The 14,577-nt window shown below is 42.1% G+C and overlaps 1 protein-coding gene across 1 annotated transcript; it reads right to left on the bottom strand.

Moving 5' to 3' along the window:
- Positions 1-7,733: 7,733 nt before the first annotated feature.
- On the bottom strand, positions 7,734-12,971 carry hoxc1a (homeobox C1a). The gene is made up of 2 exons (XM_071513192.1): positions 12,404-12,971; positions 7,734-9,227 (listed from the first exon to the last, which is right to left on the bottom strand). The coding sequence occupies exons 1-2, from the start codon at positions 12,969-12,971 to the stop codon at positions 8,833-8,835; spliced, it is 963 nt and encodes a 320-aa protein (XP_071369293.1). The 3' UTR covers positions 7,734-8,832.
- Positions 12,972-14,577: the final 1,606 nt, after the last annotated feature.

Below are 14,577 nucleotides of genomic sequence, written 5' to 3'. Positions count from 1 at the left end.
CCTACCTTGAATGACATCTTGTGGTCTGGAATTGTGCCTTGAGGTCACAGTCACCAGCTGAGAAAGACCAGCCTATGTGCTTTAGGCAAGAATAGTTAGAGAGACGAAGTGAGGGAGCAGTTACTTTCAACAGCTACAGTACATTATGTTCATTTGGCAATTATGTCTGGCGGCTCCTATGAACGATGAAAGATTTATCTTCCTATGATCCCAAATACATCCATATTAAATTGATTTTCGGACTTCAAAAATTGATTTGAAATTGGGACAAAAATAATCAACTTTCCACCCTACTTGGTTTATGCCCCTTAATAGATGGTCTATACTTAGGGCCGGTCTTGATCTGATTAAATGTGTATATAGCCAACACTCATGTAACAACTAAACAAGCAACTAAACCAAGCTGCAACTTCAATACCCACGCTGTACCTGTCAATACAAGCTGATTGGATCATCCCTCTCATTTTGACCCGCACACTGTGTGACTCCACTGCATCACCCCTGCCCATCTCTCCCAGCTGCTGCTCCAAGCCCAGGTGCTGCTGCACTGACTAACTCATGGATCACAATCAGTCCCCTCGTCCAACCCAGCAACATCGCTGTCAGTCTCTTCTGTCTCCCCAGGGCTCAGCCTGATCCCATCCCAGCCATCACACTGGCTACAGCTGCCCCTGGCTCAACACTGGAATTGGATGGTCTGATGACTAGTGCGAGAGGTCGATAACTGTCCCCACTATGTGCATGAGACAATGAAACTAACATCCCAAGACATAATTCTATGGTAGCAATGTATGGCAGCGCGTCTTTGGCGAATGTGTCAATAGATTAGGAAGATGCTAATAAGATACAAAAGCAGTTCATTTGGGAGTCTCTTTATCATCATGCTCTAATGCCCTTCAAATAGGGCAGATGAGCTCTTGTGCACCAGGCATCGACATCAATGGGTTAACTAATGATGGCATTAGTGTGTCTGAGTGTGCGTGTGTGGGTGTGTGAGCAAGTGTGACTGTGTGTGTGCGTGTGTGCATTAATATCTGTGTGCTATCATTTGTGTGTATATGTGTGTATGTGCCTTTCACAGGTGATCAGTCAAGGCTATCCACTCAGCCCCTCTCTTGCAGCCCCCTCATTACAGCCCACTATCTCCTCCAAACACCTGCAGCCCCACAGCCCACCTTCAGCTCCGGGGCCCACACGCTGCCTCTCTTTGTCCCAGTGTAAAAAGAGCCTGCCCATCACATCAATCTACTGCACTGTTTATATTTATGTACAGGAGAGAGGCTAAAAAAGGCCCCTCTTACTGTGGGCTTTATTGACTAAGCATTAAGCGGACATTATCAGGCGATAGCCTAGTTATTTATGAGGCGGTGATAAAGGCTGCAGGACTGAGTTATGTGAGAACCAGGCGCAGGATGAAAGCTGCTCATACAGCAGCACTGATACCCGACACTCGCCTCTCTCTGTCTGGGTAGAGAGGCACGGCAAACGCGCCAAACGGAGCTGAAACACTCAAGGATTTATGGGCGGTAAATTTATGCTCCCCATAGGTCAAACGAGGGGCTGTTTATCTGAGTTTCATTGTCACTGTCCTCGTGGCACTGCGCCGCAGGTACTGAAATTTTCATATTTGCCTTAGGCATGTAGCCAAAGAACCAGGGGGAGGGCTATCGGGAGGTGTGGAATTCCATTGACCTCCTGAACTTTGTTTTGAATTTTCAGAGCAACTCAGCGCTCGTGCGTTAGAGATGTTGACATAAATTATGCATGAAAGAATATACCCCTCCTTACTGTGCATGTTGAATATTTGTGCAGTTCGATGGTATGCGGTAATCCTGAGCGCTGCCATCTCTGTTGCTGTCTTTGACCTCACTGTGGGAGAGTTGTATGTCTCACTATGTCATGACAGAGATACTGCGCATGCCATAACTGCATACTTTGATTTAGTTTCAAGACTTGGATATCTTGTATATAAAGCGCCTTCATGCATTGTGTCACTTCTCCCATCTGCGCACACAGAGCCAAGGCATATACATCTCCGCTCTCATACCCGTGTACATGCATCTCATACACACACGTCACCCAAATTCTTAACATACACATATCATCACCCCTGTATACTGTACATAACACCATCTTACCCAGCCAAAACCATCTTTCTCTGCACTAAACCAGGTCAACAAACAAAAAGCAATTATGTTGGGCAGCTGCCGCCTGGGAGTGGGTAATTACAGTGCGGTGTGGACAGCTTCATTCTAAACAGGTACTAAAAGCATCATTAATCATCCTCCCTCTGACGCCTCGCCCTGGTCATGTGACACAGGCTGCTGATGAGCTGGGGAGGGGGATCCGCCGCAGGGGGAAGGAGCAAGACCTGATTGGCTCCTTCCAGAAGTCCTTTTAGAGGTCAGCCAGTCAGCGGAGATGACCTGCCAATGACCTTGTATCACTTGACCCCTGAGGGCCTGAGGGTCACTCTCTCATATCAGTTGGAGAGCAGGCCGCGGAGAGGCAGGAGGGAAGATGAATGACACGCAGGCAAGGAAGAGGAAGAGAAGAATGGTATGAGGGGAGAGGGAAGGCACACAGAAGGTTTGTGTGGAGAAGCAATGGGAGGGGTAAAGATGAAAAATAAAACAGTAGGCGTGAGGTTTGATTGAGCACCTGGTCTTCCCCTTTTACATAAAATGGCTGATGAAAAAATGTGTTTTTATAGCAGCAAGGCCACTCCTGATGGCCGTTTCATCCCTCTCTCCCCCTCCCTCCCTCTCCCTCTCTCTCTCTCTCTCTCTCTCTCTCTATCTTTCCCTCTTTTCCTCTCTCCCTCTCTCCCTGTCCATTGTCAAGCTGTCCTCAGGTTGGCTGAAAGGTTGATTACATCATCTGAATCTAATTAGTAAGGAGCAAAAACATTTGCATATCTAATGTTGATTGGTCATTAGGATATACAACAAAATGACCATAGATTGCAAAATCTGTACACAGTCTTCCAAATGAATTGTTTAATGCATCTCTGTTTAATGCATTTAAACAGAGACGCAGACGCATTGTGTTTTCGGGACATGATGGCAGCATAAGAATCAATCCTTTCCCCCTGTGAAAAGACAGCCAAGATGGCGCCTGACAGAAACTTGATTGAGAAAAGTTCATGAACTGTTCTTTCATTGAGCACGGATGGCTGATTGACAGATGAAGCACAAAGACATATCTGAAAGACAGAGAGCCAACGTCCTCAAACCCCTACCCATCCCCTTCTCCTCTGTCAGCCCCCGCAGCCCCGCCCCTTCAACCCAGCTCCCCTTCTCCTCTCTCTCCATATGTCTACGAACCTGTCACTATGGCAACCTCACCCCGGGGGCAGAGGAGGAGGGGGTTGACTTCGTTCAGACAAATAAGCATCGCAGGGCTCATTTATGATGGTTTGTTTAGAGATTATAATACACTGATGAGAGGTCAAGATGTGTATACTCACACACGTGTTCGGACATTAGAGTGCGTATGTGCGCTTGAGCCTATTCACACCAGACTGTGTACGCAACGTGTGGCTAAGCATATGTGGCAAAGCCGCATGGTAAACATTTTGAAAACACAGACTAAAATCATGTATTGATTTAACATTAATATTGTATAACATTAACATTATACACTCTAGTTCCATGAGATGAAAATGAAATAACCTCACAGATTTTATCACCCAAAGAAAGATATTTTCAGTGATAATGAAATATTTTCTTAATTTTGTAATATTTCTCAGGGTACAAAGTGATATGAGTGCAGTCAGCATATACGCAAAAAAAAAAATATCCGCAACAGGACCAGTGCCATTAAATCAGTGGATTATATCAATGGCATCATTAGCATTGCTGGGCTTAGGTTATAGTTGATGTCTCAGCTGCAGTATCAGCAAACTCTGTAAAGGCTCATTGCATTGTTTTCCCTTTTCCCTCACTTTATGCTAGTCTGCAACTTTGAAAGGGCAATCCAAACTGCGGGAATAGACAGAGATGCAAGAGAGAGGTCAGAGTGGCTCCACACAATCAGAAATGAAGCAGAGCCACCTTGGTTCATTTTACTGATGCTGCATGATTCCATGGGGAGATGCTGTATGTGCTGTGCGTGATGCGGTCCTACACACCTCAGCTCAGGCTTGGACACACAGGCAGAGCGCGCCAGATGTCTCAGGAAATGGGGGGAATTTTCCTATGCAACAGACATGCAACCTTGACACAGTTTCACCTCTGCGTGCACCCCTTCTCACTCTTCCTCCCTCTCTCACTCCCTCCCACCCTCATGGGTACCTTACAGTGACTCAAAGGCCTCCCCTCCCCCCTTTTCAAGAGCAAATTTCCCTTTGCAGCCAGAAGTGCTGAGTGCTGCTGTTTGCTTTGTACACAGAAATTCGCTGAGGCTGTAAGCTGTCCCCAAACATCTGCTCCCTGGAGTGGAGCAGGAGAGGAGAAGCAAGGACTGAATTGGTGTGCATGTTGTTTAGTGTAGCTATGTCAGAATGTGTTATGTATGGATTTGTGTGTGTGTGTGTGTGTGTGTGTGTGTGTGTGTGCTTGTGTGTGTGAGAACAATTATTCAAATATGTGCTTTGTATCTTTTTAAGTGCTTTATTGGTAGCACCTAGGATACAAAACACATATTTGCATAATTGTACACAGGGCATACAAATATGCATAGGAAAACACGCACACACACACACACACACACACACACACACAAAGAAACACACCCACACACATACACACACACACACAGGTGCACTTCACTTTGACTTTCTTGCCGAACAACATGTTTGGTAGTCAAATATGGGAATGAGAAAGATCAAAAAGACCAATAGTGCATGAAAGTCAGGGCAAGCAAAGAAAAACAGTAAAATCGGTTGAGCAGAAAAGATAAAAGGGAGGAGAACATTCAAATGTTCGTAATTATAGCACAACAACAACTAAGCTATCTATAAGTGCTTCACATGGAGTTAGGAATAGCTTAACTTGATCAATTGATTTCATTCCCCTGAGCACCGGTGAGGATATTACATGCATATTATGCATTAAGTTAATTCTAGGTCAACTTAGTATTAATTACAATGAGCTCAGAAAAGAACTCACGTGTTAATTTAAAATGTAATGTAAGATATTCTGTAAGCTGCATATGTTCTCTCATTGCTCATGCTACGCAGCGCACCTCAGGAGAATAGTAACAGCTGTCCACATCAGCTAACTTGCAATACAAGACAATACAGAGGAAAATAGAGACTGCCAATCGGCTCATTCATCATGAACTAATACATCACTGGGTCTACTTTGATATCTCAATTGGAGTGTTATATCGTAAAATGTACCAAGTAACCTCACCTTAACCGATAATGTTTTAGCTATTATACTTCCTCACAAATACATGTCCTAATTATTTAATTGAACGAGCCAATTGAAATACATGTTAGAATAAATTTCAGAATGACAAAATATTGATCCATATATAAAAGGAAGGGAAGAGAAAAATAAAGTTGAAGGAAATTATAACGTGTTATAGTCAAGACTGTTGCTACCTGTGGCAGCAATATGTTTTGAGCTAAGTTATCTTAGTTTTACTCCTATACCATTCACCATGTGTTTGCTTGTGTATACGCACAGCACAGCTGTCAGTCTTGTGAGCCAGCCGTACATCTTCAGAAAGGAGTTACAGAAGAGCACAAATTCATCAGAGTGGAGTCACACTCAAATGCTTTCAAACTAAATGTCAGGTCTAAACAAACAATGCAGGGCTCCTCTCATCAATTGAGAGGCAAATGTTGAAACTGCCAGAGGACAGAATTAAAGTAATAGTTCACCCAAAATATATAAACTCTTCTTTTCACCTACACCTCATCTGTATGATTCCCCCACACCCCTGAATTCTTAGTAGTATTTTAAGTTGTTGTATATTTTCAGTTTTGAATCAACTGTCCAAGAAAAATTGTGATTAAGTATAACAGAACATGTTAAAAATGTAAGAAAAAGTTCAAATCTGAGTGTACGCCTGCTGCAAGGAACCTGCACATTACAATCTGTGACTTCAAGCCCTGCAGCAATTGGAAACATATTCGCACCAGATAATAAAAGTGTTAAATATCATCAACCTCCTAATAGTATGGACAGTGAGACACTTTTGATATTCACTGGCCTTATCATTGTTTCATAATCATCTTTGTCATCATCATCATCATCATAACCTTCACAAGTGCATACTTATTTGCACTAAAAAAGACTGACACATTTAATTGTTTTGTTAGGCATTCCAGTTCTTACTCTTTTGCTTAGAGGAAGGCAGGTAGGCCTAATGGTGTGTATTTTGCTTAAATGCAAAATGAAAATAAATTGAGTTTGACACATTTTCAGTCTTGCTTTAAAGTAAAATCAAGCTTATCATTCACAAGTAAAACTATAAAATGTTTGTAGAAAGTAACCAAGGTCAGTCAAAAACTACTCTGCAGGCCTTTAAGTCTTTATAAGTGTGCAGTTAAAATTAATGAGATGAACATTATCAAAGATATATTTGGGAGAGGACTAATGCAGATTCCTGTATTGAATAGTGTCTGAAAAGATAGTATATTCAAAGATAAAATATTCAAGTAGACTTACACAAGAGATGTATTGGGCCTGTAATGAAAAATAGTTGTCCTAAATTTTGTTTATACTGGATTCTGAAATGGAATCATATTACTTTTAGTGTTAAGTATTCTGAAGTAGCATTAATTTGTCAACGTTGCCATTAAAAATAGGCCTATAGTTAATATCCAAAAAACTATTCGGTAAAAAAGCAGGAGACTCCATCCAGTTTATAAAGTAAGCGAGTAGCACATTTTTTTGGCTTATTAAAATAAGAGATAGGCTAAAAATTAGGTTACCCCTAGGTGTAGAAAAAAAACGCATTATCTGCCCTGGTATGGAATTATAATGCGAACAATTATCATATGGCCTGGTAGCCCTTGTATTCAGCTAGATGAAATATTATTGTGAGGACATAGAGACCCACCACGAGAACAAAAGCGTTCCGAGTTGCTCGTTGGAAAAAAAGTGAGAGAGAGAAAGAAAGAAAAAAAAAGCTGAGACTTCGAGGTCACCCAAATTAATGGTGCATCTTTCTGTGCCTGAGCCGCTGACCGGGTCATCGTTGTCCTGAGGCAAGACAGAGGTCAAGAGGTGAGAGGTGAACTCTGGTGTAACTGCATATATTAGCTTGGCCCTGCAGCATCCGTGTCCACTCTTACGTCCTGCAGAGGTGCAATTGTCTAATTATTATTGTTGTTGTTATTATTATTATTATGGAAAATATAGGCTGTTCCAATGACAGCACCTGCCAACAGTTAAAACAGATCTAATGCATTCATTTTGAATGTGGCATTTTTATTCCCAAGTGGCAATTCCCCACTGTTTGACAAGTTTCATTCCTTTATGATCGTTAATATCCATTCTTTGTAGCCTGTCTAGCAATGTTGTGTACCTGCATATCCAATGCAAATATTGCTAATTGAAAGCTAAACAAGCAATATTCACTTACATAAAATTAATGTGGCTGTAAGCCCATATCTTGAGATTAAAATTGACATTAACTTGATAGAAACGCATTAGGCTACCGCGAACATAACTGTGTTTAAGGGCCTAGCTTACAATCATTTACTTTTTATGAGATGAGATGTGAATCTGGAAGGAATATAGCAGAGACACAGTTGCTCGAACTGCTGGGGCCAGACAATTTATTGGTTGATCTGCAAAACAGCACAGAGAGCGTTTTATTGTCTATTCTACCGCACGAGTGTTCCAGCTAAATTATCATTTTCTGATGCATGTATAGGGCAATAAAAGCCGGAACAGTTCCCGTTTGGGATGTTTCTACATTCCATTAATATGCAGTTAGAGATGCATGCAAATGCTTCTAGATGTGTGCCTCAAATGGATCATCACGGATCAATACTCTTAATACCTGCGGTCAATAAATCTATCAGTCAATTATGGCATTATAATCCTTCGGTGGACGGAGCATAATGGAAATTCAAAATAGGGCAAAATACACAGCAAAATATAAAATACATCAGTGGATGGCACTTAGTAAATGCTTCACTCTCAGTCAGAGATGATCACCTGCTAACATACTAAAGACGTGCTTTGCCTACAACAGGTGCATCACACTTTCTGTTCTCTCAAATCGATGCTGTTAGGAACCGATAACTTCTCTCTGCGTAAAGAATCATTAACACTCGGAGCAAAGAAATATAAAAGCTCCATATGCTAGAACTTAAAAATTTCCTGGGAAAGCAGCAGTAAATTTTGGTGGAATTATTTTGTGCACTAAAAAATAATTTGCTTTCTGTTCCAGTAAAATAAACTATTGCGAGATGCAGGCCTAAAATAAAACACATTAATTCCTTTAAGTATTTTAAAGAACAAACTTGGCAAAACAAACGCCCTTTTAAATAAACATTCAAGTAAAGTCAATTACTCAAATAAATGTATTGAAAATAAATAAACAAATAGACTGCCACAGTTTCTATGGCCAATTGATATATTTTTGTTTCTTCGTTTACATGGTGTGGATAAGAGCGCGACTTAATGACTCGAATTTTAATATTCAAATCAGTCGCTGGCGCGCTCCAATGTGAAGCCAGGGAGGATGACAAATTGTTCTGACCCGTTCTTGCATAAAGAAACTTGCCATTGTGATTTTGCGATAAGCATCCATCGTGGTAAGCAAATAAAGGTGAAGCCTGATTGAAACCAATGCAAACGGGAATCAAAGCATCTGCAGGTTTGGCGGCGACCTTTCTGTGATGCACGAGCCAGCTCCTGTGGCTCAAGAGTTTAGAGGCAGGTGTTTTGGAGAGGACGGTCCAGGAGAGGGGCAGGTGTCCAGACTGTCGGCGTGTGAGTGCGGTGCCGGGGGGCCCGGGCCGGGGACCAGCCCGTCTCTCTGTAATTTCTTCTGCTTCATGCGTCTGTTCTGAAACCAAACTTTCACCTGCGTCTCGCTGAGCTGCAGGGCGCTGGCGATCTCCACCCGCCTGGCCCGCGTCAGGTACTTGTTGAAGTGGAACTCCTTCTCCAGCTCGGTCAGCTGCTTGGTGGTGAAGCTGGTCCTCGGGGCCCCGTTCACCGTGGGATGACCATCCGTGCAGATGCTGTTACCACCTTCGACAGTACCGAGGCCCGAGCCAACAATACTCAGCCCATAGGTCATGTGCATCCTGGCTGCGAAGACATGAAAACACTCATCAGCAAGATCAATGAGATTACCCACAAAAGAAGCACAAAACCCTTTTGAATAAAATTATCCACGCCTACTGCCAGGAAATAAGATGGAAAATTATTCCAGAGTCGAAAATAGGCGAATTTCTGAAATAATAAACTTTATTAAGACGAATTATTTGTATAAAGCATTAGAAATTAAATAGTAAACTATTAGTGATATTAAGGAATAGAACTGTGCAAATATTCAAAGATGTATGTGATATTAAGGAATAAAATTGAACAAATATTCAAGCATTCAATACAATTATTTCCAAGAAATTGATTTGTGCAGAATTGGCCACGTGCCTAATTCTTGACGGAAGTGACTTGACAAAGTCTTCACCCTGGAGCTATTTTTTTTGTCTCTGTAATAAAGATGTAATTTCACAAAGGTAGCAACTTTAGAAATAGCCTCTAGGCAGCTTGTGAAATATTTTTGGTGTTTTTGTTGCTGTAAAATAGGTGGATTGGGAACTGCTTGTCATCTAAGTTTGCCCTGGACAAGAGCACCAAATCACAGAAAACATTATGCTGATGTGTAAGCTATTGCAGATGTGTAGAAAAGTAGCAAGAAGAATGTTAACCAATTCAAAGTAACTTTGTACTGTTTACAGTCCATTAACTATATTCATCAAAGTCATTAATAATTTGCCTCTAGGCCTTTCTGTGTCAACGACAGTTTAACAGTTTACAAATCCTTTACCCCCCTTTAAAATGTTACATTAATGGTAAATGTCTCCATTTTTTCCTCTGAGGTTTCTGGGTTACACATTAAAGTATCATCTATGCTACTTATGTGCAATGAATGACGGGAACCGCAACTATATCTTGATTTCTCAGTGCTGACATTGTGGGTAGTTGTCAGTGTGTCTTTGGATCTGAGAAAATGTGCTGCTGCTGCATAATGGAGTCAGTATGGCAGGTGTAGTGCAATCTCTCCCACCACAATTCACAGAGAGGAAGGTTAACAGGCCTCTAGCCACTTGGAAAAGCATAGCAGATGGAAAGGTCAGTTATAGGATAAATGTCGACATCTGTGTTTTAAGAAAATGAATGTCAAGGTAACCTAGCCTAGGAATAAGAGGGCAGCGAATATGAAGAACCAATACAGAGGAACAGTACGTAATTAAGAACTTCAGCTTTCAGGAGAGCAAATCACATGCACATTCTGATTAATGGCTCCAAAGATAATAGAATTGATGCCGGCCAGAAGGCATAAAAGAATCAAACTAAATATTTGAGGAATGACTTGCACGCTTAAAAATAGCCAGCCAGCAAAGGGAATGGAAGGGCCTTCCAAGCCAAGGAGAGGGAAGAAGAAAAGGGATAGATCGATACACATTGCCTCAGTCATCTGGGCATCCAGCCCACAGTAATTCAGGTGCTGTCAAAGCATAATTGAAGAATGACGCACTGGGAGTATATACACTGAGCCAGGAGATCAGGTTACAGCAGGTCTGTGGAGGCCTTTCTACATGGAAGAATACGCTAGACTTTGTTTTGTGCCAAGACCAATACAGCCTCCAGAGTAATGCATGCTTTCTCTGATGACACTTTTACAAGTTACACAGTAGCACTAATGAGATACTCCTACCCAGATGATCCCCTTCAGAGAGATACAGAAAGGATAAGAAGAGAACAGCAAAGAAATGTCTTTGTGTGTGCTTTTGTGCGTGTGTGTGTGTGTGTGTGTGTGTGTGTGTGTGTGTGTGTGTGTGTGTGTGTGTGAGCGTGTGTGCGCGCAAATGGCTTGTTAAAGCTCAGAGGTTTGGATCAGATGTGTGTCATTTGTGTTAAGGAGCTAGGCAAATGAATATTGTAATATTAATGTCTCTGAGACAAACCACAAGGTGTTGACGTCACCTTTCACCTTCCTCACAGTGGCATCAACAGAAAGATGTTTAGCTAGCTGTGTGAAGTCCACATCATTTAAGCACCAATCACTGCATTTATAACAAGCCAGTAGAAAATCAAAAGCTAGATATTGCAGTTTTGTGGTTATAGCTCCCCTGACATAATAATCCAGGTCTTTTACCACTAACAGTTTGTGGTAACAGCCAACATTATTGGTCACTGAGCATGGCATTTGGGTTAGCATGCTTACAGCAGACAGCAATAAGGCTTGTGGAAAAAAGACTGGCCACCATGAAGTAAATCTTCCTGTATGCAAAATTTATGGAACCCAGCCAATCCACAGTGACCAGTCAGTCAATTGGCTGTATTGATCAAATGAAAGAATCTATATAAAATATAACTCACAGAATATTGAGGATCGATGGGTATTTTTCATATTAGTATTGGTATTTTTTTTAAGCCAGGATATGTATGCTTCTATGGGCTCCCTGCCCAGCTCTCATCAGTCAGGGAAATGATGATCTGTGACAGCAATTATGTTAAAAAGGTGGACACATGTAAAGGTGCTGGAAACTGAAATCGATACACAAGGGCTTTCATTACAAACAGACAACTAATCAATACCCAGGGAGCACTCCAGCTTACAAGAGTAAGTTTTACTCAACTTCCTGTGAATCTCGATAGGCAGTGGTCTGTTGCATTATTCAAAGGCTGCTGGTTAGCGTTAGGGCAAGGGTAAATAATTGATCATATTTCTGGGTTGAATAGGCTATATACTGAGGCTTAGGAGGCCTTTTACTGTACTTTGCCCTCCCTCTCCATCTAAATTCGGCTTCGTTTAATCACAGGAGGAGGAGCAAAATTGTTAAATAAACCAACAGTCCTACATTAACGTGGACCGTTAAGGAAACAGCTAACCGAGTCCTCATATGCATATTCAAATTTGGAATTGAGTTAACAGTTATTCTTACCTTTAAAACTTTTGCTGTGTTTGAAGATAGATATAAATGTAAGCGAATTATATGTCAGATTCAACATTAGTTTGTTGACGATAGAGGAAATTCTGCGTGGTGACGCAAAACACGTCAGCTTTTTAGCTTGTAGAGAAAACTTCGATCAAGTCCTATGTAACTTTCACAACTACGAATGAGAGTGATCTAATGTTGAAAATGAAACATCGCCTCTTTCAGCCTACAATAACAATGTAAAAGCTGCTTCGTTTGTCTATGTAACTTTACCCCTTATCTCTAGTGGTTTGGTCGATCTTCCTGGACAAAACTTACCCGCCCGGTGTTGACTCCTCTTCACTTTCATCCACTCAAAAGTTTTACTCCTTTCATCCATGTTAGCTATGTTACACCCAGGGTCCAATTTGGCTGAACTTTCCACAACAGCAACGTGAATCTCGGGCCCATTATGAGAGTAGATTTCAAAGTGCTCTGTAAGTGACCCAAAACCGGAGTGCGTCTCGCTGTTGTCGTTAGTTGACGCGCAGTATCCGCGTCCTGGAGAGCCCTGCCCCTGCGCCCTGCACCGCCAGGGGACACGGGACGAGTGGGGGCAGGCCGGTGCTGAGAAGCCCTGAGACTGAGACGGTGGAGGAGGGCTGTCCGAAAAGGTGTACAGAGTCAGAGCCTCGCTCCCAGCGTTACTGTTGGAGATGGTCAAGTGCCGGGGATGCGGAGAAAATCCCGAGGCAACTTCCCCCTCTAAGTTCCCCTCCTCACGACTGCTGAGTTCCGGATGAGTCCTGCAGCCCGGGTCCCGGTTTATGACCTCTTTTGGTCGGTAGCAGCCCGTGAACAGAGGGCTACTCTCCCCTTCGGCCGTTAACTCTTGATAGGAAGTCATTATCACCTATCCCCCTGCATAATCATTGGACGGGGTTGCACTTCACGCCCGGCCTCTCATGCATCCAGTAACGCATGGTCAGGCGGCTGGACGACCATGGGGACATCCCTAGTGGAGAAACGCAATCCCTGATTGATGGAGATGACGTGCCCTCTTGGTCTCGGCCAATAGCCGGACATCTCTGTCATCAGGGAAGACAACACTGATTAAGCCAAGCAAGCAACTTGTAAACTCACTACAGGTCAACATTTTATTGGTGGTCCGAGTGCGAAGGATAGCACCAGGCCACAGTGAGAACATCAACAAAGTTCATCATCGTAGACACTCAGAGGGCCTTCATGGGCCTCTCACCTATTCAGCCAGGTATGATGACGTCAGAGCCCCCCCCCCCTTTCTATGGCGAGCAGTGCACTTCCTGAAGATCAGTACCACTCTGCATCCTCCAGTTTAGCGCCAACATCTGTTTTCCTGACCTCAATATTAGCTGTCTTTTGGCTCAAGAATGACATTATCATGATTATTTTTTTAAGACTACATTGAAACATTATTTTTCAAAGCTGAATTAACATAATATAGGGCTGCATTGATGTAGCTAATGGATTATGTAAATTAGTGAAGGCTTCTTGAAAACCCGAGGCCCTCTTTAGTAAAGGGCTTAGGTCATGTGAAAGGCACACTTAATGGGTTCAGAGGTCGTGACAGCTGGTATTTAGAGGTTCAGTGGCAGCAGATTTGTAATTAGCCTTGAACAAATACAAAATAGCTCCGAGCAGAGATCAAGAAGTTGTTACTGACAGAGAGGACATGTTCATCCCAAGTTAAACTCAGTTATAGTTTCTTTAATTGTACAATGATTAGTCGGTTTCATAGCCAAAAAATAGAGAATTTGCTTCTTCATTTGCTACAGTTTTACCCTACAGTTATGCAGGCTCGTAAAACACAGACTAATCCTATTTTCATGAAAACACTCTTGACAAGGATGTGTCATTTTTCAACACATCTGTGTGTTTAGTCAGGAATAACTCACCTTGTAATACACAGCATGTTCTAATATGTTATCAGCAACGCATGTGCAAACAACACAACGTGTTGCTATTACAACCTAACATTAGATGTGTTCAGTCCGAGACTAGCTGCACAGATGGGTTGAAAATGACTCATACATGCAGGTCCAGGACTGTTGGGCCTACATTACATTGCAATTGACTATTAACTATTTAAAGCTCGGTATTTGTGATTTAAAAAACAGACGAATAATTCAAAAGGCCTGTGTTTGGTATCACAGCAGATCTAAGGGAAAACATTCAGCACAATATTTCCAGTAGACCTATATAAGGGAAAATGTCAAGGCGCTTCACAGTGTAGCAGAAGTTTTTGTGTGTTTGGTGACCTACTTTTTGTCGAATACACACTTCTCACTGTGTGTTTGCATTTATTTAAAAGAAAAAAGGAAATTCATAGATCTAATATATCGATGTGCCAATGTTAATGTGATCTCAACACCGTTGTTGATCGTTTTGCACTGAATGGGCCGTGAATCAACGGGAATCAATCTATAGTAAAGAGATTACTTCTTTAAAGCTGTTTCACACGGAATACGACAATA

This window comes from Centroberyx affinis, unplaced genomic scaffold (assembly GCF_046629955.1).
Source record: "Centroberyx affinis isolate AG114_WGS23_722 - 3 ecotype Tasmania unplaced genomic scaffold, CSIRO-AGI_Caff_v1 ptg006819l_1, whole genome shotgun sequence".
NCBI classification, from domain to species: Eukaryota; Metazoa; Chordata; class Actinopteri; order Beryciformes; family Berycidae; genus Centroberyx; species Centroberyx affinis.
This window is presented reverse-complemented; position numbering and strand designations above follow the sequence as displayed.

What these genes read in the sequence shown, in the direction of transcription:
- hoxc1a (XM_071513192.1), bottom strand. Translation starts at nt 12,971, where the DNA reads ATGACTTCCTATCAAGAGTTAACGGCCGAAGGGGAGAGTAGCCCTCTG. An exon ending in GAGGAGTCAACACCGGGCGG is followed by an intron (nt 9,228 to 12,403) that starts GTAAGTTTTGTC and finishes ATGTCTTCGCAG; the next exon opens with CCAGGATGCACATGACCTAT.